The sequence below is a fragment of the Balearica regulorum genome, chromosome 2 (assembly GCF_011004875.1).
Source record: "Balearica regulorum gibbericeps isolate bBalReg1 chromosome 2, bBalReg1.pri, whole genome shotgun sequence".
NCBI classification, from domain to species: domain Eukaryota; kingdom Metazoa; phylum Chordata; class Aves; order Gruiformes; family Gruidae; genus Balearica; species Balearica regulorum.
The window spans coordinates 26084273-26108068 of NC_046185.1; the positions used below are offsets into that span (position 1 = coordinate 26084273).

The following is a 23796-nucleotide window of genomic DNA, read 5'->3' on the forward strand; positions in this document are numbered from 1 at the left end:
AGGCTGGAGCACCTCTCCTATGAGGACAGGCTGAGAGAGTTGGGGTTGTTCAGCCTGGAGAAAAGGGGGCTCCGGGGAGATCTAATTGCGGCTTACCAGTACCTGAAGGGGCCTGCAGGAAAGATGGTGAGGGGGCTGTTTACAAGGGCATGGAGTGATAGGACAAGGGATTTAAGCTGAAGGAGGGGAGATTTAGATTAGATATTAGGAAGAAATTCTTTACTATGAGGGTGTTGAGGCACTGGCACAGGTTGCCCAGAGAGGTTGTGGATGTTCCCTCCCTGGAAGTGTTCAAGGCCAGGTTGGATGGGGCTTTGGGCAACCTGGTCTAGTGGAGGGTGTCCCTGCCCATGGCAGGGGGGTTGGAACTAGATGGTCTTTGAGGTCCCTTCCAACCCAAACCATTCTGTGATTCTATGATTCTATCACGCTACTCAAAATTCTGAAGGTAAACATATATACTGCTGGTGTGTTATAACCTACTGAATAGTTCTATAATACTCTATATTGCTTTATGTTTGTATACTCTGTGTATGCAATTTAATTCATAATGGGAGGCATCTCATCACTATTAAAAAACATCTATCACATTTGTTACCTAAACAATCTGAAAGCACACAAGAATTGAAATATACTAGACTCGGTCACAGCAAAAACTGGAAAGTCTGGGAAACTAGGTCTTACAAGCAAATTACAGAGCTACCATTGAGGGGAAAAAACCCCTACCCCCAAATCAACAGTAATTTTACCTAACACCTCTCAAAACACTGAGTATAATCAGAATATATATTTTATAAAGATACATACACACACACATAAAATACATATACACATTTCTATTTATTTACACCTATAAATATAAATTCTATTCTATATAATAGAATATTCTGTATTTCACAGCTGGTAACCATGGTCTCAGTTTTGGATAAAGACATGGAAGAGTACATGAATGCCAACGTGTATTTCACGGTGCCAGGAAGCTCCATTCCTCTTTCAGCTAAGCAGTCACAAAGTCTGGGTGCTCGAAGAATTCAAGGATAAACGTGAATACTCCAACATCAGCGCATTTCATTTTTGAAAAAGATTAAGCTTGCTTCCTGACTGGTCTCAAAGGAATCAGTCTGATGAATTGTTCAAACTCAGAACTCTTAAGAATTAAAGAAGTAAATATTTATTTTTTAGGTGCTGTATGATTGATTTCTGGAGAAGCACTTCATTGGATATTTCCATCATCTTCAGAATTTAACTAAAATAATCTCAAGGTTTTCATATAATTTCATGGTAAATTATTACAAAGTAGTCTGCATTCAAAGATTTCACTCGTACTTATAATATCTCACAAAATGATAGAAGGCTCCAATATACATAATCATCTGTATGATCTGTAAAAATTCAACACAGATGATACATTAGTTGATTAACAAAAAAATAAATCAGTAAGCATTTGATGTTGCATAGCGATTTATTTCCAGGTGACATGCTTGCTTGTGGTGGGTTGACCCTGGTTGGACACCAGATGCCCCCCAAAGCTGCTCTGTCACTGTCCATCCTCAGCGGGACAGGGGAGGGAAAATACAATGAGAGGCTCCCGGCTTGAGATAAGGGCAGGGAGAGATCACTCACCAATTACCATCACAAGCAAAACAGACTCGACTTGGGGAATATAATTTATTACCAATCAAACCAGAGTTGAGTGATGAGAAATAAACCCAAATCTTAAAACACATCCCCCCACCCCTCCCGGGCTCAACTTCACTCCCCATTTCTCTCCCTCCTCCCCCGCAGCGGCACAGGGGGACGGGGAATGGGGGTTACGGTCAGTTCATCACACGGTGTTTCTGCCGCTCCTTCATCCTCAGGGGGAGGGCTCCTCACACTCTGCCCCTGCTCCAGCGTGGGGTCCCTCCCATGGGAGACAGTCCTCCATGAACTTCTCCAGTGCGAGTCCTTCCCACGGGCTGCAGTTTTTCACGAACTGCTCCAGAGTGGGTCCCTTCCACAGGGTGCAGACCTTCAGGAGCAGACTGCTCCAGCGTGGGTCCCCCACGGGGTCACAAGTCCTGTCAGCAAACCTGCTCTGGCGTGGGCTCCTCTCTCCATGGGGCCACAGGTTCTGCCAGGAACCTGCTCAAGCGCAGGCTTCCCACGGGGTCACAGCCTCCTTCAGGTGCATCCATCTGCTCCAGCGTGGGGTCCTCCATGGGCCACAGGTGGTATCTACTCCACCATGGACCTCCATGGGCTGCAGGGGGACAGCCTGCCTCACCCATGGTCTCCTCCACAGGCTGCAGGGGAATCTCTGCTCCAGTGCCTGGAGCACCTCCTTCTTCACTGACCTTGGAGTCTGCAGAATTGTTCCTCACATCTTCTCACTCCTCTCTCCAGCTGCTGTGTTGCTGCAGGTTTTTTCCCCCCTTCTTAACTACGTTATCCTAGAGGTGCTACCACCATTGCTAATGGGCTTGGCCTTGGCCAGTGGCAGGTCCATCTCAGAGCTGGCTGGCATTGGCTCTGGTGGACATGGGGGAAGCTTCTAGCAGCCTCTCACAGAAGCCCTGTAGCCCTCCAGCTACCAAAACCTTGCCACGCAAACCCAAAACATTGCTGTAGGAGGATCTTTAGGGAGACAGTCAGTTCAATAATTCCATATGAAGCATCGGTTCGTATTTTGCCACTCATCCTCACACCAGTACGTCTCAACAGGCAGTCCCAGCCAGCACGACATATGGATCCAGTCTGAGCAGGTTGCTACTCCTCAAGAGCTGTAAGAGCATTTATGCTGCCTCATTAAGACAGATATTTGAGCTATGCTGTACAGTCTTCACTTGACTAAAATTGCATATGCAAATAATACAACAGAATACAAAAATCACTTTATTACTGCAACAGAGGAAGGAGGTTAATTCATTATGAACTACATGGTTTTTGTGAAAGGGTATCAGACTTCTCAAAAGAAAGCATAAAGTGGTTTGTGTTCCAAACAACCCATACTTTCTGGACTTGGCTTTTATTACAATTTTTTTTTCACAGAATAAGTTTGTCACAAGAGAAAAATATTTACTATGTATACATTATTCTGATAAAAAACTGTCCAAGACAACAAACAGGATAAAAGGAATTGGATTCCTTATACTTGTTATTAAATAACTGCACACAGATACGTCCATATGCCATATACACTACTGCTAAATGTCACTGTTAACAAGTAAAGCACCAACGATAATTCTTCTGCATTACTGAAGTAACAAAGTTTGAAACTTTGAAAGGCATTAAACATCCACCTCTTTTCCATCAAATAAATAGGTAACCTTAAACATCACGTGAAAGGCAGAATTACATACATTTAACTGCGCTGAAACAAAAAGCACTGCCAGATTAATTACACATTTAAACACCTAGCTGAGGTACCAAACAACTGAGAAGACCTTCAGGCATTGCTAGCCCTGCATTTGGCATAGTAAGAGTGCAGCAACATAACGGTGATATTTCCTTTTAGCTGCACTGCTGGAGTAGAAATGACACACACTGCATGTTTTAGAATTTTCACTTTTTTTACCCCTAAAGTTAAGTTTTTAAAAAGAGTACTAAAGGTATGATTACATAGATTTATGTTGAGGTATTATTTCACATTAAATATTGCTTGTGTTGGAACAAACTCAACTTTTCTTTCATCTCTACCACCACAGTACTCTAGAATCCATCTGCCCATCAATATATAGGGGATTTATAGATTCAACCACCATCAGCAATAATGGAAGCTACTCATCACATCTCCAAATCACAACAGTAAACCAGACATCTCTAAATGCAAATACAACACGCATGCCCATGCATTCACACAGCCTACGCTTTCTGCCGTTAGATTCTTGGTTACAGGATAGGTTATGTCATTAACAGCAGTCATTAAGAAGTGTTCCAATGACAGCTTACAATCCCTACAACCTGATCTCACAGCTCCTATTCATGTGAACTGCATGGGAAAGCTGATGAAGAGTCACAAGATTTGGACGTTTGCAGATGACGTAGTAAAAATAAGGTGGTAAGAACAAGATTTGGTCCCTAAGCTTCTGCCTTTCAGTAAATAGTAATGCCACCAGAGCAAATTGTTTGAAGGATTTTCAATGCTGGTTAAACCTTTTGGTCCTCTTTCTTCCATATTTCTGTATCTCCTCCTTACACCCCCCTGCCCCATGGAAATTGTATTTAAGATCATACTGTATTAAACTCTATTTGCATTTACTTTGGAAGAAATAAACCCAGTACTTTTTAAAATAATATGAATAGAAGCTTATGTTCTGAAATGCCTTTACTTAAGTAATCTCAAATATCTCCTGGCGAATCTAACAACTGAGTTCAAGTATGTGGTAATTCAGGAAGTGAATGAGCGTTTTTTTAGTATTAAGACAAAACTGTACATGTCAGTTTAGCTCTGGCTTGATTAAACTTTAATCCACAAGTCTAACACTAACAGGTGAGTGCCTGAAAATACTGTACTCAATTTATTCTTTCAAGGTAATTTTTTTTGCATTTACTAAAATCAAGCATATCAGAAATTGGAAATGTGAAGGAGGAAATAAGCCAGTAAAATAGCAACACAAATCACTACGCAAATTCTCATTCTTCCTGTTGAACAGCTTTTAGGTGGCTGGCATACATCCTAGCTGCACCACTTACTACACAAGCATTCTTGCAGGCAGGGGTGTTAAGACACAACGGAAGCTCTAGAAATCAGAGGTACAGGAATTTAAAAAAAAATCTTCACAAAAAGAAACACAAACTGAGTTTTTTGTTTGTTTAATAAAAGCTTGCAAGGCACATGTTTCAACTGAATTGCAACATCTACAGCAAAACAGATCGAAATTTGCAAACCGCTCCCCCAGCCCTTTCAGGGAGTTAAACCTGTGACCTGGCTGAAAACCAAGCTAGGGTTGTGTGTACAAGTCTGATGTAATTATGCCCTATTATTGTCCTTCTGAGGGATAGCATGAAACTTTGTTTCTTTTTCACAGAAGGTGGAAATTAGGATAGACAATAATATTTTTGCTAATCCATAGCTGGATAAGAAATTCAAGATTGTAAGATATGATTTGTAAGATATGATTCTTCCAGTCGCTCATTTTAAAAATTATGCCTTTTTACTGGTAAAACAGCAATGTTTCTCCCACACAAAAGGCTCCTCCTGTTACTTAAGGCTGCTGTGCCAATGGTGCTGCAATACAATTTTCTCTAATATAAAAAGCAAGGTAAAAATCTTAAATGATTCTCTGAAAGCAGAATCAATTGAAGTATCAAGAATACCTCTTAAAAACTATGACAAAACTAATAACAACTATGTCACAGTTCAAATAAAGTTCAACATGTTTGTTTAAACATGTATAAAGGCCAACGCGCTACAAGACAGTTTTCTTCAGATATACAGATGGCCTTGTTTGTGTTTTTCTTAACACGTGTGCTCTACATCTAAGTATTCAAACTATGTTCTATGTAGTAACACATACATACAGCATTGCAGTAAAACACAACAGGCAGTCAAGGATAGTTAAATATTGCACCTTGGCATGGCAGTCTAAGGCATGAAGCCGTAAGTTATGCGACTTCATCCACCCAAGTGCAGTTGTAACCCTGAAGTTTGCTACCTGGAATGCCTTATTGCTGTTATGAAATGGTATTCATGAAGGATTAACTTCAGGCGAGTAAATGACTGACACACAGACATGTAATTTCTTGACAGTGATTCAAACAAACTTTCTTTGTGTAAGGAACTCTAAACTTATTTCCAACTATTACATCTACATCCATACTAGCACATCCAGAGAAGGTTCCTGCAGGCCTGCCGTAGCTCAAGTTAATACACTAGCTTCTCTTGTTATATGGTAACTGAAAGGTCTGAAACAGTCCAGTGCAGTAAAATGTACGCACTTGTGCCTAAGCAAATAAATGCAGACTGTGTTTGGCCAGAGACACACATACACGCTACCCTCAACACAACGAAATATCCCCTGAAAGGATATTTACTTTTAACTTATAACTCAGTTACACGGATAAATGTGTCTCTCAATGATCACATCCATTACATTCAATGAATTTATCTGAACACTGGTTTCAAATAAAACGCATACTTTAACATCTTCTCAACACTCATAGGCCTAAAAATATAACCAAAAGTAAAAAAAAAGATTACAGACATGTTGACTTTTACAACATTAAAGCTTTTTTCTTTTAAATCACTCCAATAGCGAGTAAAAAAATCTCAGCACTACCTGTTAGTGTAAAGCTAGCAATTTTATCTGCACAGAGCAGACAGGAGTCACGCATATACACCAACATGCTGCAGTTCCTAATAATTTCAGAGTTAAAATCTCTGAATTTGCATGTTATCAGTAAGTGCGGTAAGGGTCATTTTGCCACTTTCGTTTGCAGAATGGTTTTCAGATTTTTCAGTTGAAGGTTCATCTTATTATGCCAGATCCTTCATTAAAGGCATCTGGGCTCCAAAGTATCATTCCCACAGACCTGATAGACTGGTCCAGGCATTACAAGAATCCGTAACTGCAGGTAACTCCTAACAGTTTAATAACCTCTTCCAAAACTTACACCCTGGCTTTTTGTCCAGCTACACCTATGTAAGCAAAGTTACTGTTACCTTTTATTGGATTTTCCATTCACAACACCAGGATTAGGCCCAGAGTTGGAATTAAAGCACCATTCATTCTCTTGAAAGTGCATCAGCCAGCAACAAACAGGATGAGAAGATAATTTGTTAAGAAAAATAGCTGTAGAGGCAAAGGAGGTCATATAGGGAAGACAAATTTTAGAGGGAAGCAAGATTGCAAAGTACTTTCCCAAATTTTCAAAGATGTCAGTGTAGTTGCATAATTGATATAAAAATAGCTATGAACAACTGTACCACTATTTATTAATGGTGGTGATGATAGTGTTTTGAATTACAGTTATGGCACTATCTGAATATAACTATCACATAATAACTCGAATGAAATAATTATCACCCATCCCTCCCCAAACACACACACACATACACCAACACGCACACAGAGGGGGTAAAACAGAAGAGCAGAAGTCTCAGTAGCAAACCTAGTTGTCCTGCTACACTTGCCTAAAAACAAGTATGGCATACTTTTGTATACTGGCCCATTCTGATCACTGCTAAGACACAAATATGTATACATACATACACATTTAAGCATGGAAAAATCCTGAAGACAAGTTCTTTCCAAACTGGAGATCTGACCTTTTTCAACTACTTACTGCTAGGTCTAAGTCCAAGCACTTCCACCAACGTGTCTCTAACAATGTAGAGATCAGTGCCTTAACCTATGGAAGTGTTTAAGTAAAATCTTCCTTATTTGATTTATACAAACACTATAGCTACACATAAGATGTATGAACGTGCATTTGATAAACATAGAAATGTTTACAGTGGAAGACAGGAAGAATTAAAACAACACAAAACCCCCCAAAACCCAAACACTTACTTGAAAAGATTCAGGACACCAATTGCTTTCTTGATAGACAATAAAAGCTGTATCACTTAAATGAGCTCTTTAAATAATTTTTCTGCATTTACTTAAGTCTACCCACATCAGCTCTCTAACACTAAAGTTAGAAATCTCATTTACATGAAGATTAAGATGATTTATAATGGGAAGAAAAATGGAAACACGTGGAAGACTGTCACACTTTGTAGAGACTGTAAAACTTTCCCATTTCCTTCAAGGATGGTGTCTGTGTCTCTTGATCTGTGGTTCAAAAGAATTCCAGTTTGGTAAAATAAAGTTGTCAACATACTGCATGTGCACACAGGTATTTGCAAAAATAACTTCCTTGATGAAAAGGAACATTTCCAAGTGAATTTCATTCACAATGAATCCTCAGGAAGAAGCTCGCATGCTTTTTCATGACTGGAAGGATATCACAGTGTTGATTTTATACACAAAGTAGGATCTATTCCAGTATACTCGAGTAAAGTAATTCACATATGGAGAATAGTTCATTTTGATTTCATGACAAAATCGTCCATATTTTGAGTAGGCATAACTGTCGCCCTCCTCACAAACCACCTGTCAGAAAAGAAGATGATCTAATTAAAATACTGAAGATAAGTGGTAACAGAACATAATTCTGTGCATTTAATTTACTTCTGTATTCTGTAAATTTCATTTATGATAGACATTTAATTTCCATACTGTACGATTCCAATAACCTGAAAACATATTTCCCTAGAATTTGTTTAACCACCTAAAATAGCTTTGGTGAATTAATAGCTTTGTCAGGATAGCAGACATTAAAACCAGTGTACTTTATTCATACAATAAAGAACGATGGCAGCAGAAATTATCCACATGCTCCATTTACCCAGTACTTCAAACCTGACCTGCACATAGCATACCACTTATGTAGGGAAGGAAATTCTCAACTAACTTTTCCAGGCCAAGTAAGCTTGACGTACCTAATAAAGACTGAAGACACACATGTATTGCCCTATGAATTCCAACCAATTGACTTGGAAGCAAATTGCTTGTGCATTTTAGCATCTACTATTTGATATCCTTGAAGAAATCCCTTTGCAGCTCCTGATGGCACAAATTTATATGGGTTTAAAAAAAGGTGGTAGGAGAAATTCATGGAGAAAAATCTATCAGTTGCTACCAAACACAATTGTATTTATTTCCCCTGAGCTCCAGTCCTTCAGTAACAGACTGCTGGAAAACATCTCTGTCTTGCCCTGTCAATAATCATATGCTCTCAGCCTGTGTCAGACACAAGATATCAGACTAGGACTATAGGACATAGTCCAAGCTAGAAAGTAATACTTCTTAAACACAGCAATTTGGAAAACACATCCATAGACCTGTCAACAGCATAAGAGCCTGTCCGCTGTCTCACTTTGCGAATATGTAAATGCTGCAGTCTCCAACTACATATGCACTAGCTTCCATTAGTTTGGAAAGTCTTGATAATTTTTCAATATGACTTAGCAATTTTTTGTTAGCAAGCAAGCAGAGTTTTGTTTCAATGTTTCCTGATACAACACACTCTATCAACTTTAAGGAACAAACTATACAGTCAGTTGTCTACATTTAAATGTACATACCAGTTGTTTTGTTACAGATTTAGATTACAGACATTCAGCAGAACAGATTTTAACTGAAACTCTCATAATGAACCTTCTTTTCCCCTTCTTAATCTCTTCACTCTAAATAGGATAACCCTTGCCACTCTGACAATCCTAATTACACAAAAATAATAAATGACTGGTTTTGTTTACTGACAGTGCTGTGTCTGGCACTTATCAGAGACAGGTTCCTTGCACTGGATACTGTCGTTCGATGTTTTTTCCCCCCCTTTGATTGAAGTTATCATCGCAAGCAACAGCCACTCTGAAAAGCACTGTGAAGTGTTCCTCAGGAAGAAATGCTGAATAACTGGGTGTTCGGAATTAAAGGAGAAAGAAACTCATTCTGATATATGAATCAAAGAAAAACTTAAAAATTTGACAGTAAAACAGTGCTGCTGAAGTTAGGATGAGATCAGGATTATGTGCGAGCATTCAGGAAGTGTGGAGATGAGAGATGCAGGAGTATGAGGGAATGGAATCCTGAAACTGTGCTTAATTGCTCCAGCTGACATCCTAAATGTGAAGAGGGAACAGGAACTTATGCAAAAACAGATCTGAGAAGAAACTGAGAGATCACATGTGCTGGTTATCAATGATGGCGGTTATTCATACATACACACTCTGTTATGGTATAGAATACTAGTTATAACATGGAATAATCATGGCATACCTGATTTTAGCAACAAGACAAAGACAAAGGATAGATTTCAGCAATGGTAAGGAGGTTAATAGAAAAACAGAGACAATATCCTCCATGGACAAACTGGCCAGGAAACCTACAAGTGAAACTAACACCAGTTGTAGATTCCTGGGGATATGAAAGAGTAATCCCCTAAAAACATATCACCCCTATAATTACTCCCCCAAATGAAAGCAACTACAGAAATTAAATGCTTGCATTACCAGTTCTTTGGAAATGTGTACCATCAAAAGTAGAGTTTATAAAATACCTAACACAATGAACAGCTTGGATTTTTCCCCAAGAATGGAATGTAAGACTATATACAAGAAACATATGCATCCTCCCCATTAAAAAAAAGCACATTCAAACCAAGACTTGTTATAGTTAATATACAACAGGCTGAAATGTCAAACAGATGCTTAAGTTCTTTTCTTAGTCAGGAAACCAACTAAATGAAGCTAACCTGTGATTGTGACTCCTCCTCCCCTGTTGACCTGAGAGAATAAGGAACCAAACCCTAAGTGAATTTACAGCCACTCCTGCCTTTAGAAAGTCAAAACTTTTGCTGGATTCCCAGGAAGCAGATGAACAAGTGGCAACGAGATCACTTTATAGACCCCATCCCATTCCCTGCTTTGCCAGCAAGAAGGAATCAGCTATCAGCATTCAGAACAGACACACCATGAAAACGATTGAAGTAGCTTTCACGGGTATCTTCATAAATCTACAGTTTATTCAACCAATCTTTCTAACAGTTGTGGCTTAAACTATCTATTGGGGTGCTAACCCATCTGCAAGGCTGAACCAAATAGACTTGTACCCTCATTAGTACCAAACAGGCTGTACTGAACTTAATGGCAGGCTGGTCCTCATCCTGGTCAGAGTTTTAGAAGAACTGAGTTTATCCATTTTAAAATTTCTTCTTTAAAACTAGTAAAGAATGCTCTCTGAGGCAGGGTTTTACTGCTTTTGTAATAACCTCTCCAGGTCTTACAGTCTTAAACGTTTACAGATAGTTAAATGATATTTAGTGATTGGCAGAAAAGCAGCACAGCTAGATACTAATGTATTAGGAGGGATTAGGGCAGTTAAACAATAGTATGGGGTAAGATTACAGGCGTGTAAGAAACAGACAGAACAAAACTTAATTGATCACTTTCAAAATTTATGAATCTTTGTCTACATGTCAATTACAATCAGAAAAATAAGATCAGCATTATCAGAAGATGTCTTTTTAAATGAATTATTTATACATTCAAACATTCATTTTTTTCTTAGTGGTACTTACATGACCATTAGCAATATCCAAGAGATCTTTAACTCTACATCCTCTTACAGGTCCCACTTCATTGCAAATTGAATCTTCAATAATCAGAAAATTGGCTTTGTAAGACGTGAGTATCTTATAAATATCCTCTGCTGATCTCTTTGAATAGATCTGATAAATCTATAAATTAAGAAAACACGTTCATGCAATGCAACAATTGGTGATAAATTAAATACTTGGGGGTTACGGTATTTGGAATGTCGGTCACATGTAGCGGGAGTTGCACCAAACAAATAATTTGCATTGCCAGGTGGCCTAGAGGGCCATGCAATGCAAATATGTGTGTCATGAGGAATGTTACAAGGTCATCTTCTTTGGAGCATTAACATTTACAGTACTCCCACAGATCTCAATCAGGCACTTGAGTCTTACAGGATGGAACAGTCTATAAATCACTGATAACACACATACATTTATGGAACTGGATACTCACATTTTCATTTCTTTTTAGAAGATCATCATCATTGTATAAAGGCAAGCTTGATACCATCCATCCAGTACAAAGCTTAATCACACCCATTAACTGTGGGCTGCCTGCAAACACAGCAGCCACAGGAGCCTGTCGTCTGCAAAAGCAACATCAACGTACACATCTGAGTACAGGATGCATTTCTCAAAATGTTTCTAATTTTAAACACTGTGTGAATCTTTTAAAGGTATGAATTGGAGTGCACAAAGATATCGTTGGGAGTCTAATTACAATTGGTGTTAACGCTGCAGTGGCAGTAGTTTCCTTGCCAGGAGAAGCTCAGACCTGCAGCAACATGGAGTTTGCAAGGAAGGTCTCCTGCTGGGGCAAGGGCTGATGGCCGTTCTCCTCCCCTCCTTGCAATCCATGGAGCATCATTCAGAGTGGTCCTGGAATGGATTGAACTATTGCTTTTCTGAATGGTTGCTGACTTGTGACAAAACAAGCTTGAGAGGGAGGGTAGGTAGAAGCAGAAACATGATGTTATCTTGTAAGGGAAAGATTTGTGATTATTTTAATTTGATCTCTAGGACCATGTATTTAATCATCTATGAGTAAATAGTGTCATCATACAGAATAAGGTCTACAGTAATTATGTTTCTGGGTTTGGTTTCATCTTTTGACTATTCGTATTCCTGCATTAGTGAAAGAAAACAGTCATTGTCACACTTTATTACAGACTTTGGGCAACTTTTCCTGCAGAGAAAATTCAAAATAAATACATTTTATCACAGAGAAAATTTTAAGAAAATGTACTATAGTAATGACATTCAATTAAAATTCCAATATGGATATCTAAGTATATCCTTAAGGAAAAAAGTTCCTTATTTTCATTAAAAATACGAAGAGCTGCTACGAATAAGGGTAGTCAAATTGCTCTTAGCTGAGTGAATCTCAATGCAATTCACCATGATTAATTATGTACTTGAAGTGTAATATATGCAGACTAATGTAAAAGCCATTAGGTACTCGGCATTATTCTACTTGCTGCCTTGAAGAGCTACAGCATTGACAAACAACATACACTACTATTAACAGAAAGAAGAAATTGGCTGGAACACCATAATAACCAGCCTTGTCTTTTCTGAAGATGAACAGGTTGACATTAAAGACTACATAAATACAGAAAATAACATTCTAAAAAAGTACAGTTAAAGGTAAGGAAGTTATGTGAACACATGGGGTCTAACTTTCAGAGAAGTGCATTTCCTAATGAGATAGTTCAAAGTTAGATTGAATGAGGCCAGAATCCAGTTCTGAAACTTTTGGTGAGAAGAAAAATATATTTGTGAAATAACTTGACTCAGTATTAGCTATGTATATGGCTCAGTAAGAACTATATAACATAGGTCAGCACTTGCTATGCCCTGCCTAGCCAGCCTGAAAAGAACCTTTCCAGCCTTCTGGTCAAAGGGGAAGTTTGAATCATACATGTTACACTGCATGTTTCTTGACTGAAGTCTCCAAATCCTCACATTCAGGCATTTCATTTTACTAGCTCATGCACACAGAAATGTCAGTGTTTCTGTCCCCCATGAGATTAGAATCAACATGAATCCTCTAATCTACTGAGAAGTTAGTGTGCAAAGAACCAAGTACTAAGATGTCCACCTTTATTTGGAAATTAGCTCTAGTAATGATCTTAAATATTATTTGCTTGTGTGTTTCAGGATCTTATCCTCTTGTAATCAATGATAAATTCTTGGTTCTTTCCATAGGAATAATACCAAACTTTAAATATACATTTCTTCTCCCATCTCCCCCTACATTATGAAATGACTTAGCAAGGGAAAACTCAGATTCACAGAGGTAGCTCCACAAAATGCTGAGATAAAAATGCCCTGACATACAGAAATAAAATAGAAATGCAGGACTTCATACGTACTTTATCCATGTCATGAGTTCTACTGTATCAGGATCATAGAATTCTTGTAGTTCGGAAAGCTCTGTCATTATCCTAGGGAAAAACTGATGGAAACATATTTTTGGTTACTTACAGTTTAAAAAAAAATCTGTAGAGCATCTCATTATATTAAGGCCTTAAATAACACAACAGGAATAGGTTTCAGCTGAGTTTTCCCTCTTGATTGGTATTTTTGTTTGAATATTTAATATTTTGCAAAACACACTGTTTATACTTACCTGACAGCAGGAGACCTTCTCCAAAATAAGTATGTTAAACACAAGTTGTCATCTCTTTCTATTTTATTAAATACTTATAATTAAAAAAATGAAGGAGAAAACCCCCAAAAACCTATGTGGCAACAACATTCATGAACTTTAACTGGCCTAAAATGCATCAAAATCATAGTTCAGGTTTTCATATGCAAAAGCATAGCAATAAGGGCACTGAACCAAGAAGCTGTCAAATCTCTCATGCTAAACCCACTTGAGCAGAGGAGGTTGGACTGTTGTGACTCGATTTAAAGGTGCTGTGCAAGTGGCAAAGGAGAGAAGAAATTTCCTGGAAGAGCATTATGCGGGTAATTTGCCCTGGACTTCACTCCAACTTTTACCTCAACCACTGCAGTGAAGAAAGTACACTATACTGCACGAAGTAGGATACCTCAGTTTATGCTCTTGAAAAACATTTTGGGAAAAGGAGGGATTCTCGGTAGTCAAACAGAATGCCAACTCCTTGAGACTAGCCCAGATCGCAAGCCTGCAACACAGCTTCCCTATCCTGTCAGGTTTGGGGGGTGAAGGAACAACAGGTCCTTTATTAAGATGGGCAAATTTAGAATCATAGAAACATTTAGGTTGGAAAAGACCCTTAAGAACACTGAGTTCAACCATTAACCTAACACTGCCAAGCCCACCACTAAACCATGTCCCCAAGCACATCTACATGGCTTTTAATTACCTCCAGGGATCATGACTCCACCACTTGCCTGGGCAGCCTGTTCCAATGATTGACAGCCCTTTTGGTGAAGACATTTTCCCTAATATCCAATCTAAACCTCCCCTGGTGCAACTTGAGGCTGTTTCCTCTTGTCCTATTGCTTGTTACTTGGGAGAAGAGACCAACACCCCCCTCATTACAACCTCCTTTCAGGTAGCTGTAGAGAGCAATCAGGTCTCCCCTCAGCCTCCTCTTCTCCAGGCTAAACAACCCCAGTTCCCTCAGCTGCTCCTCATAAGACTTGTGCTCTAGACCCTTCACCAGCTTCCTTGCCCTTCTTTGGACACACTCCAGCACCTCAATGTCTTTTTTGTACTGTGGGGCCAAAGACTGAACACAGCACTCAAGGCGCAGCCTTACCAGTGCCGAGTACAGGGGGACGATCACTTCCCTACTCCAGCTGGCCACAGTGTTTTTGATACAAGCCACGACACTGTTGGTCTTCTTGGCCACCTGGGCACACTGCTGGCTCATATCCATCCATTTTTAAAGTCCTAGAGACATTTTGAGCATTTATCTGAAGAAGGCATGACCAGAAGCTGGCCAGCCTTGAGGGGCTGGAGCATGCTCATGCTGTTGTAAATGCTAAGTGAAAGCTACTGGATGCCAGCTCTTTTTAAAAAGGACAAAGTTTACAGGATATGCCAGACTGAAGAAACAACTTACTTTGAGACAGCCATAGTGGATAGACAGCTGGAAATGGGAGCCAGCTTTTAACTGAGGAGTTTCCACCCCCATTACCTGGACAATTCAGCTGTCAAGCGATAGCAGTCTACAACCAGACATGTTAGGGTAGCACAAGAACAGCTGCCATATGTTCCTATCAGGGCTGAAGGCTGTGGCAGTGTTGTTACACATATGCCTGAACTGTCCCTGGAACAGAAGATGACAGAAAGAGGAACCGCTACTGCCACCCCAAGGAGAACCAGCTTCACTTATCCATCAGAGCCCTTAGAAAAATCTAGTTAGATGAGGGACTATGCCAGACTGAGTCAGAAAGCAGCCAAGCAGAAAGATGCTGAGCTGTACACTCAGCCATTTATAGCTGTGGTAACAGATTAAGAGCTTCACGGCATTTGCACTACCCCGTTACTATTAATCAAAGTTTCCAAACTCAGGGATGAGTTATGAACTTGGAGAGCAAACTGCTTCACCACTGCTCAAAAGCAAAAGCTGGATTTGCAATGGATGAAGCCCTCTAGAGTCCAAACCTCCACACTGCTTTTACTAAAAAAATAATCTGAAAAAGAATTATTTGGTCAACTAAACTAGTTTCCTCTATTGTAATAGATTTCATAACTCTTTTGAGCAACTGTAGCTTTTTTCCAGGAGAATATCTATTGCTCAGGCAGAAATGTGTAAAGAGTCAGATTGCACTGCAATCAAAATTTCTATTATAAGATAGATGTTACAAAATCTGTTAAAATATTGTTGGTCAAGACTGGCTTTTATATTTGAATGCTTTTTAAAAAAATAATTATTTGAATTCTTATAAAACTATTCAAACTATTTTGAAGCTATGCCAGTATAGTAGAGGCTTATACTTTATGGGATATTTCCCATATTTTTTGCACTTATGGAAGTTTATAAAATAATTTCTGAATACTCTTCCCCTCAGTCTGTCTGTGACTTGCAATAAAGAACTAAGTATTTATTTTAAACATGGAAACATCTGTAGCTTTTCTTCCCTGTGTTACTGTACATACATACCTCTGTGCTCTGCACGAATGATTTAACGCCATTGTAATTTGATGGGAGCTTTTCAAAGAGATTATTTGCTTATGGCCTCCCATAATTTTATTTCCATCTAACCTCCCTCCCTCTCACTAAAACTAAAATTGGGGGAACACAGTTTTCAATATCCCGAGTTTTTATTTGGCAGTATTTAATTTGCTGAGTCAGTTTATATATCCAAAGCATAATAGCCAAATATAATAAAGTCTTCATTTAAATTTAAACACTTCTTAATTACAATAAGCAGTCATTAACAAATTAAATTATCAAATACCTCATACTGAAAAAATGTAAACAGTTTTGCTTAAAAAAACCCATCAAAACAAATTTTCAGTGGATGACAGCTTTGTTTTCATCATATACATTTCATTTCACCAAGTATATTTTATTATATTTGCTCATCATTTTGACTCATATTGTGCCTACATACAAAACAAAAACCACAAAGGCGGTTTTCTTACCTCTTTCCACAAGCTGAATCCAATTATTGTGGGAACTGCCATACTCAGAATAAGAGCCTAGAAAATACATGTTAGAAGAAATGGATTATGGACCGTTCTCTGTTTTCCAACCTTGGACTATCTGTTGATTCTGCTCATATAGTAGACTACATTTATGCCTGAAACCTTAGAGTGACAGTTGGTGAAACTCTGGTTTTCTACAAGGCGAAAAATCCTCAGCAAACAAGAATTTGCCTAATTTAGGCAAAAAAGAATGGAAGAACTTACTAGATCCACAATAACTTTACCATCAATGTTAGGGATGGTTAGTTACTACTCAAATAACAATGAGGCAATGTGCACCTGATGTAGGGAACAGAAGAAAAGTAAACACCTCACATACAAATGCAGTAAGATAATCTGAGACAGGGAAAAAAGTATGAAACAAGCATTTCAAACCTCTGATCTTGTTGATGTTTTTGTTCAGATTAACAATATTGACATGCAAAACCCAGAAACCCATTCTTCAGTACACCATCATTCTAGCTGATAAGATTTTTGCTTTGTAAAAAGGAAAAAATAGCTTGTGTGACATCGGAAGCATTTGGTAAGGAATGCACACAAGGCATTCTCTTGATGATAAGCTATTAACACATCTACTATGTTAATAGTAAAAATGCAGGTCTATATAGCAGAAAGTATGAGGTGTATAAAGGAACGTGTTTACCATGTACATGTTGTTACTCCTTTATTGGAAGAACACTGTCAATGTTTCAGATGTAACGGTGTATGGCATTTTCACAAGTGATGTAGTGAATCTCTGTTTAAGTATAAAATATTTATTCCTGTAAGCCTCTCAAAATTAATGTAAGTAATGTCCTACCCTTATTTTATTAATAAAACAAATGCACAAAGCTGCTAAAAATTGCACAAAGCAACTCTTGGCACATTAAGAATAAAGCTAGTGTTGGAAGTGGGGGAGTTGTCTGCACTGTAGCACAAGCTCATCTTCAATCACAAGGCTTCTCTATAATGGCCACACATGAACAAATCTTATGCATAGTAATTCCACTTACCACTTGTTATGAAGCAGCTTTACTTGCAGCAACTAAATACACCTAACTACCACATTTTAGCCTCATTTCCTAGTGAAACAAGGCTTATATCAATGCTTTCCTTCATGCCTGTACTTTTTCTCCTGTAGTCCTCCTAAAAAGTGCATGACCTTCTTGGTGAGTCTCAACTAAATATGACAGAGAGCTTGAGGTCTCAAAGATTTTTTAAAAGAAATAAAACAGATGAGTGAAAGAGAGATGATGACAGTTCTGCTGCTATGAGGAAAGGCTGTAGTGTGAACACAACTTTATCACCAGGTACCAGAGCACATGTGAAAGTGTGATATTAAGAACGAAAGACACAGAAAAAGCAGATTGTATGAGATCCACTGCTCACCGAACTACATGGTGAGCTAAAACTACTTTTAATGGGTTCTTCCACAGGTCTTAGGTAATTATTTTTTGAAAAGTGATATGCTTGCTACTGTAATTCCCAAGACACTGGCAATAGCAACTCACCAGCAATATTGGGTGCACAGCTTTCAGTCGAAGCCACTTGAAAAGTGTCATCCAAAGTTCAGGAGAGCACACACCAAATGCAGCAAGCATGCAAACATAAGGTGTCCATAGATATTTCATTCTGAAAAAAAATTGCAATAAGTTAGCTGGAACTCTGCGCAGGCCTCTGCATTCAAGCTATTTATAAAACAGTCAGATTTTTTCGTATGTTAAACACAGTCTGGATGTTCAAGCAATCTGAGATAAATTTGATGGCACTGAAGGGTAAACCAAGGAAATCTCTAGCAGAAGAGCAGGCACCTGATTATCTGCTGCAAGATGTAGGAGCAAGATCCAAGGTCAAAGATGACAAAATCCTTCACAGAGTTCAGGGGAGGATGAAAGAAAAACAAAGAGACTAGTAAAGTCACTTGGCTGTTGCGGTTTTCCAGCCAAGCAAGGATAAAAAGCAGCTATTCAGCAAAGCTGTACAGACACTGTACTATAAGGGAGTTCCTGAAGAAAGGAAAGGAAAATATTTAATAAACAATTTACGATTTGCTGGTATTGTGTGCCTCTTAAGGATAGACTAGTCAAATTAAGACAACTACATGGTAACATAACAGTCTGCTTACTTTAAGAATTTGTCAATATTCAGATTTTTAGGATGATGAGCATAATACAAACACAAGTCTGCCGCCTTCAAGCTGATTTAGCTGAGAGGCAAGATGAGAACAATAACATCTTCCAAACATTAACTTCTGTAGCTTTAAGGACTAACACAATACCTTTGAAAATAGTTTTGTTACTGCTTTAACATGTCAACAAAGGTATACTTCATGCTAGCCTAGACACAAGAAGACAGGTAAATAGTCATCCACATCCCAATATTCCAGAACATACACTGTTCATCAAAACGCTACACAAGATCTTGCTAGAATACAATATTAAAAGAATTACAGCACAGTTCTACACTTAAATACCATAAAGAAAGTGATTAAAATTTGCTTCAATTATTGTCTCAGATTTTGACTGCATTAAAGCTTGGAAAACACATTAAAGAGACCAAGCACAATTCACTATATACCTTGTATCTAATTCATAGTCAAAATTATCTTTGCTCTTTCCCCTACTAACTAGGACTACTATATGCCAAATACATTTCTGAAAAGGGGTGAATTTCAAAGGGGTGAATGGTGTATCATGCCCAGTTAGGAATTCTGTTGCTTTCAAAAGAGATACATCAAAATCAGACTTACCCTTCCAAACACATCGCTAGACAACCAAGTAAAATTGTGTGAATTACATGATAAACTATTTCTGGCCTCTCTCCAATTCGACCATCCTCAAGTTTAATTGTCTCTTTCAGTGGTTCACCACTGCAGTTGGAGAAAATGAGATATCACTTAATTCAGACATTATCTCAGGCAAAGGTGCCAATAAAAATACTTTTATGACTGTTAAGTCATCAGTATATTGAGATCATTCTGTGTCATATTATACTATGTTGTTGTACTGCTTATTTGTTTTTTGTACTTCATCAATGCTCTATCAGTACCTGCTGTCTCTTGTTTTAGATTGTAACCTCTCTGGAGCGATGACTGTGAATTAATACAATGGGATCACTGCCTATGACCATAAATCCTATTTTAAGGTAGTTCAGCAACAAGGGATAGTCTAATTTAAGGGTGTGCACAGTCCGCAAACATTTAGATGAAGCATGCTGTACATGCATTCTAACTAAGTTTCTTCATATCATTAGCTTGGTGAAGAATTATGGAATCTGTAGGACGATACTTGTGTTTGGAATGTATATACCATTTTATGCAAAGTAAGATAACAAAACTAGTTTTTAGTCACATTATTATAAGTCCTAGTAATATATTATAAATAAAAATCATAACCAAAATTTTACAACAAATGTTTTTCTACAAATGAGATAGCAAGGCACATAATAGATAACATTGTATTCTACTATGATGTGATTTCAGGTTATAATTTTATAATAAGCTTCCTCATGACAAATGGAAAAATATTTGAAATTGTTAACTGCTTCAATATTAAAAAAATAAAAATTAAGAGTAAGAATATTTATTTTAAGTTTTTCTCTAAAAAGCTGTTGGACATACTGGAGTCACTGCTCATTACAAAGTAGTAAATTTCAACCACTAGCAAAAAATTGGAAGTTTGTTTCATTGTTTTGGATATACTATCACATATCCAACATGACAAACATTTTCATTTATAGCTGTATAATCTATCATAAGTCTCTGTCCTTGAAAAAAAAAAATCTATTGATTTTTGCTGCAGACAAGGGAGAAATTTTCCCTAATACCTGAGCAGTTACACCATTCATCTTCTTCCAGGAAGAGATAATTTCCTAGCCATTGCATTGCCAAGACAAGTTACGCTAGGATCTACAGTGTGCTATTCTTAGTCAGTAAACAGAGAGCTCCACTACCCCTTCTCTCAGGGGTACTGTGAATCACTGTGAAACTAAAAATAATCGAGTCAATTTTACTTCAGCTCTGTTCCGAGCAGCAAAGGCTGATGGAACTTATGACAGTAAACAAGAGTTTTATAAAAACCAAAAAAAACAGAAAAGCATTAGACATCTGAAATCCTCTCAACTCCACCCATCTCATCCTTCACAGTATATAAACCTGAAAAAAAAACCAACCAAAAAACCCAAACAAAGAAGCAAATTCTGTAGCAACAATCAGATAACTTTGCTGTTAGAAGGGGAAACCAGACAAAACATCTTTCTGCCTTGCAATGGGAAGAGACATAAACATATCACAAAACATTAGCCAGAGCTCTGCAGGAATTGCACCCATGAGGAACAAAAACAATGACAACTCTCTGTCTTGACTAGAGGGATGCTCAAGAAGCTTGTCACTAAAGGACTTTCTTTAGGACCCTCTGGTGGGCTTTTCCACTGGTGCTCACACTCTGCCAAGCTCAGTGGTGCAACAAGTATCGTGACCATTCACTTAGACATCCAATAACTTCTTATTTTTCAGCATAAATAAGTTACTTACCAAATTCTCCTAAAAATGACCTGAGTTACAGAAAAAAGGCAGATAATTAATACTAAAATATAGAAAGGCAACAGTGATGACTGTGTTAGTCGCAAAAAAAAGTCTTGGGAAGGTGCCTGCAGAGATTCTTGACAAAGGAGCCAATTCATTGTAAAATTCCTAGTAAGGCAAAAACATCCCATTAAAACCAATAACAATAACCCACAGATTAGAAAAGAAAACCAGCATACAACCAATCACAGTTTAACCTACACGTCATAGGACACTATTTGAAATTCATCTTTGAAAAGTTATCTTTTTATCATTTGAAACCACTTTGCAAGTACTCTTTAGAGTAACTGTCAAAAGCTTATCTTCCAAAAAAGAATCTGTGATCTGAAGAGACCGCATTACAATTCTTTTATATCACAAAAACGCAACCTCCCATATAACTCCATTACAGGGACCACAAAGTACTTTATTGTCACAGTGGATTAAGATTTTAGAGATATTGATGCAAGTAGGTACGCTTGTCCTCATTCCAGACAGGGAGATGAAGAAGGGAAAGTGGTCATCTGAGATCACAAACAAGCTCGAGGCACTGCCAAGAATAGAATCCTTAATGCTGAAATTCTAGTTCTGTAGCCGAACCCACTCAATCATTCTTCTCTCTCAATTAATGAGCAGAACGATTATATACTCTGCCAAGAAGTATTTTCAATGTGTATTCTCAACTGGAACTGGTGCAGCATGTGACGCCGTGAATGCAGTCTTGTTTTATTTTGTTTCACTTTCCTCCCTCTTTTCTTTTTCTTCCCCCCCCAAGGGAAGACTAGAGAACTGAACCACTTTCAATTAGACAGAATCAGTTTAAAGATTAACAGCTGGGCATGTCCAAACTGACCTTAAAAGACAGATCTTGAAGCTCTTGTGCTGCAAACCGTAATTCCAACCTACAGTTACACAATTTTCTAAGCGTACTTGCACCCAGTTTGTCTCAATCACTGGTTTCATTGCAGAGTTCAACAGCCTGGAAAGTAACATGTAGCAAGTCCCCAGGGGAAAAAAAATAAAATCCGTAATACCTGGTAGCTGAATAAACTGAAATCCTGACCAGGAGTCCTTTTCTTGCAAAACACTTAAGAACATGCATGTATGTGTGTTAAACAATGCATCTTAGTCAACATCACTACATCTTGTCTTCCAAAAATTCCCCGCAATTTGATTATGTGTGATGTCACTTTCCACTTCTTCCCTTGAAAGGCCATGAAGTAGTTTTGTAAGAGAGATGCAGTTCCCAGGAGAGAGTCTCAATTCTTGCACAGAACTGCAAGCATTGGCTTGGGTCCAGGAGGCGTCTCAGTCCTTATTAATACTCCATTTGAAGTTTTCCAGAAAATCTGTAGCCATGATGTCTTCTTGTAGACCAACATTCAACTTTTACAGATGTAAAGTTTTTCTTAGAATCAGAACAATTTCCTCTGACTTTTAAGTTGTCCCTTGTCCTAATTTCTTCCAAGACATACAGCATTTTTTGGGGGGGGTGTTATTCTTACAAAACTAAAAATAAAACCCCACACCCCAACCCTATTTTGAGATAGTATCGATAGTTCATGACTCTCTGAAGAGTCCTTTCTTTTCCAGGCTATAAAAAGTTACTACCACCACCTTTATCCTATTATCTTTGCTTTCAAGTCTTGTTAGAAACACTAGATAGGGTACAGAAAGTTTTTGCTCTTCAACATCAAAAGAAAACAAAAATCTAAGAAATGCTTTCATCCCAAGGCATGAAAAACATTGAGGTGTCTCAGAAACCTCAAAATCCTAAGTAAATTCTGTATATGTGTCTTTTTTCAATTCAATCTTAAAACCAGGTGACAAATAGAAATTGTTTCCCTAACTCCTCTATAAAATTCTCACAAGCCATTGAAATTTTCTATTTCTCAGAGCAGTTTCATAAATTCAGGTATTTTAGAAGCCATAAAGAGTTTAAAAACTTACTTAGTTGTGTTTAAGCCAAGTTTTACTTCAATGAACTTCAGCAAATGCTCATTTTCTTTATGAGGAACAAACATCTGAAAATTAATTTAGCAGAGAAAAATCTCACCAAGTGCTGGACACAACTTTCATGTAGTCACTTCATTCAGATTACAAAATGGCAGGGAATAATCAACTATTCAAGATTTATTTAAAACTAACAAATTGGATTAAGTGTGCCAATTAAGGTACCAGTATAGCATTGCAAATTTCCACTTACATTAATCTGTGTTTTGGGTTTCCTTGAGGATATCATTCCCTTAATTTCATTCATGTACCCCAACAGGAAGGCAAGTGAAAAGCTGTCAACAAGTTTTCAAAAGACTACCAAGCGGTATAAAAAGAATCATGAAAAACGGACGTAACTTACCCCCAAGCAAGCCAAAGAACATTGTGTTTGGCTCCACTAAACAATAGGACTGCAGCCTAGCAAAAGTTACGAGCATTTGTAATCACATAAATTGTTTGAGCAGCGAAAAGTTCTGTGTACTGTCTA

The 23796-nt window shown here is 38.0% G+C and overlaps 1 protein-coding gene across 5 annotated transcripts in view; it reads right to left on the reverse strand.

Annotated features, from left to right (window-relative positions):
* Positions 1-2861: 2861 nt before the first annotated feature.
* The window catches only part of DPY19L4 (dpy-19 like 4), a 34472-nt gene continuing 13537 nt past the window's right edge, over positions 2862-23796 (reverse strand). For 4 of the 5 annotated variants that reach the window (XM_075743693.1, XM_075743696.1, XM_075743692.1 and 1 more), the window contains 9 exons: positions 23265-23338; positions 21285-21443; positions 19503-19622; positions 18265-18385; positions 16712-16768; positions 13500-13582; positions 11579-11711; positions 11107-11265; positions 2862-8078 (listed from right to left, as the gene is read on the reverse strand). In XM_075743693.1, coding sequence (XP_075599808.1) covers positions 7914-8078; positions 11107-11265; positions 11579-11711; positions 13500-13582; positions 16712-16768; positions 18265-18385; positions 19503-19622; positions 21285-21443; positions 23265-23338 — 1071 coding nt within the window. In that variant the 3' untranslated portion in view covers positions 2862-7913. The remainder of the gene's footprint in view (positions 8079-11106; positions 11266-11578; positions 11712-13499; positions 13583-16711; positions 16769-18264; positions 18386-19502; positions 19623-21284; positions 21444-23264; positions 23339-23796) is intronic. The other variant, XM_075743694.1, reaches the window with a different exon arrangement.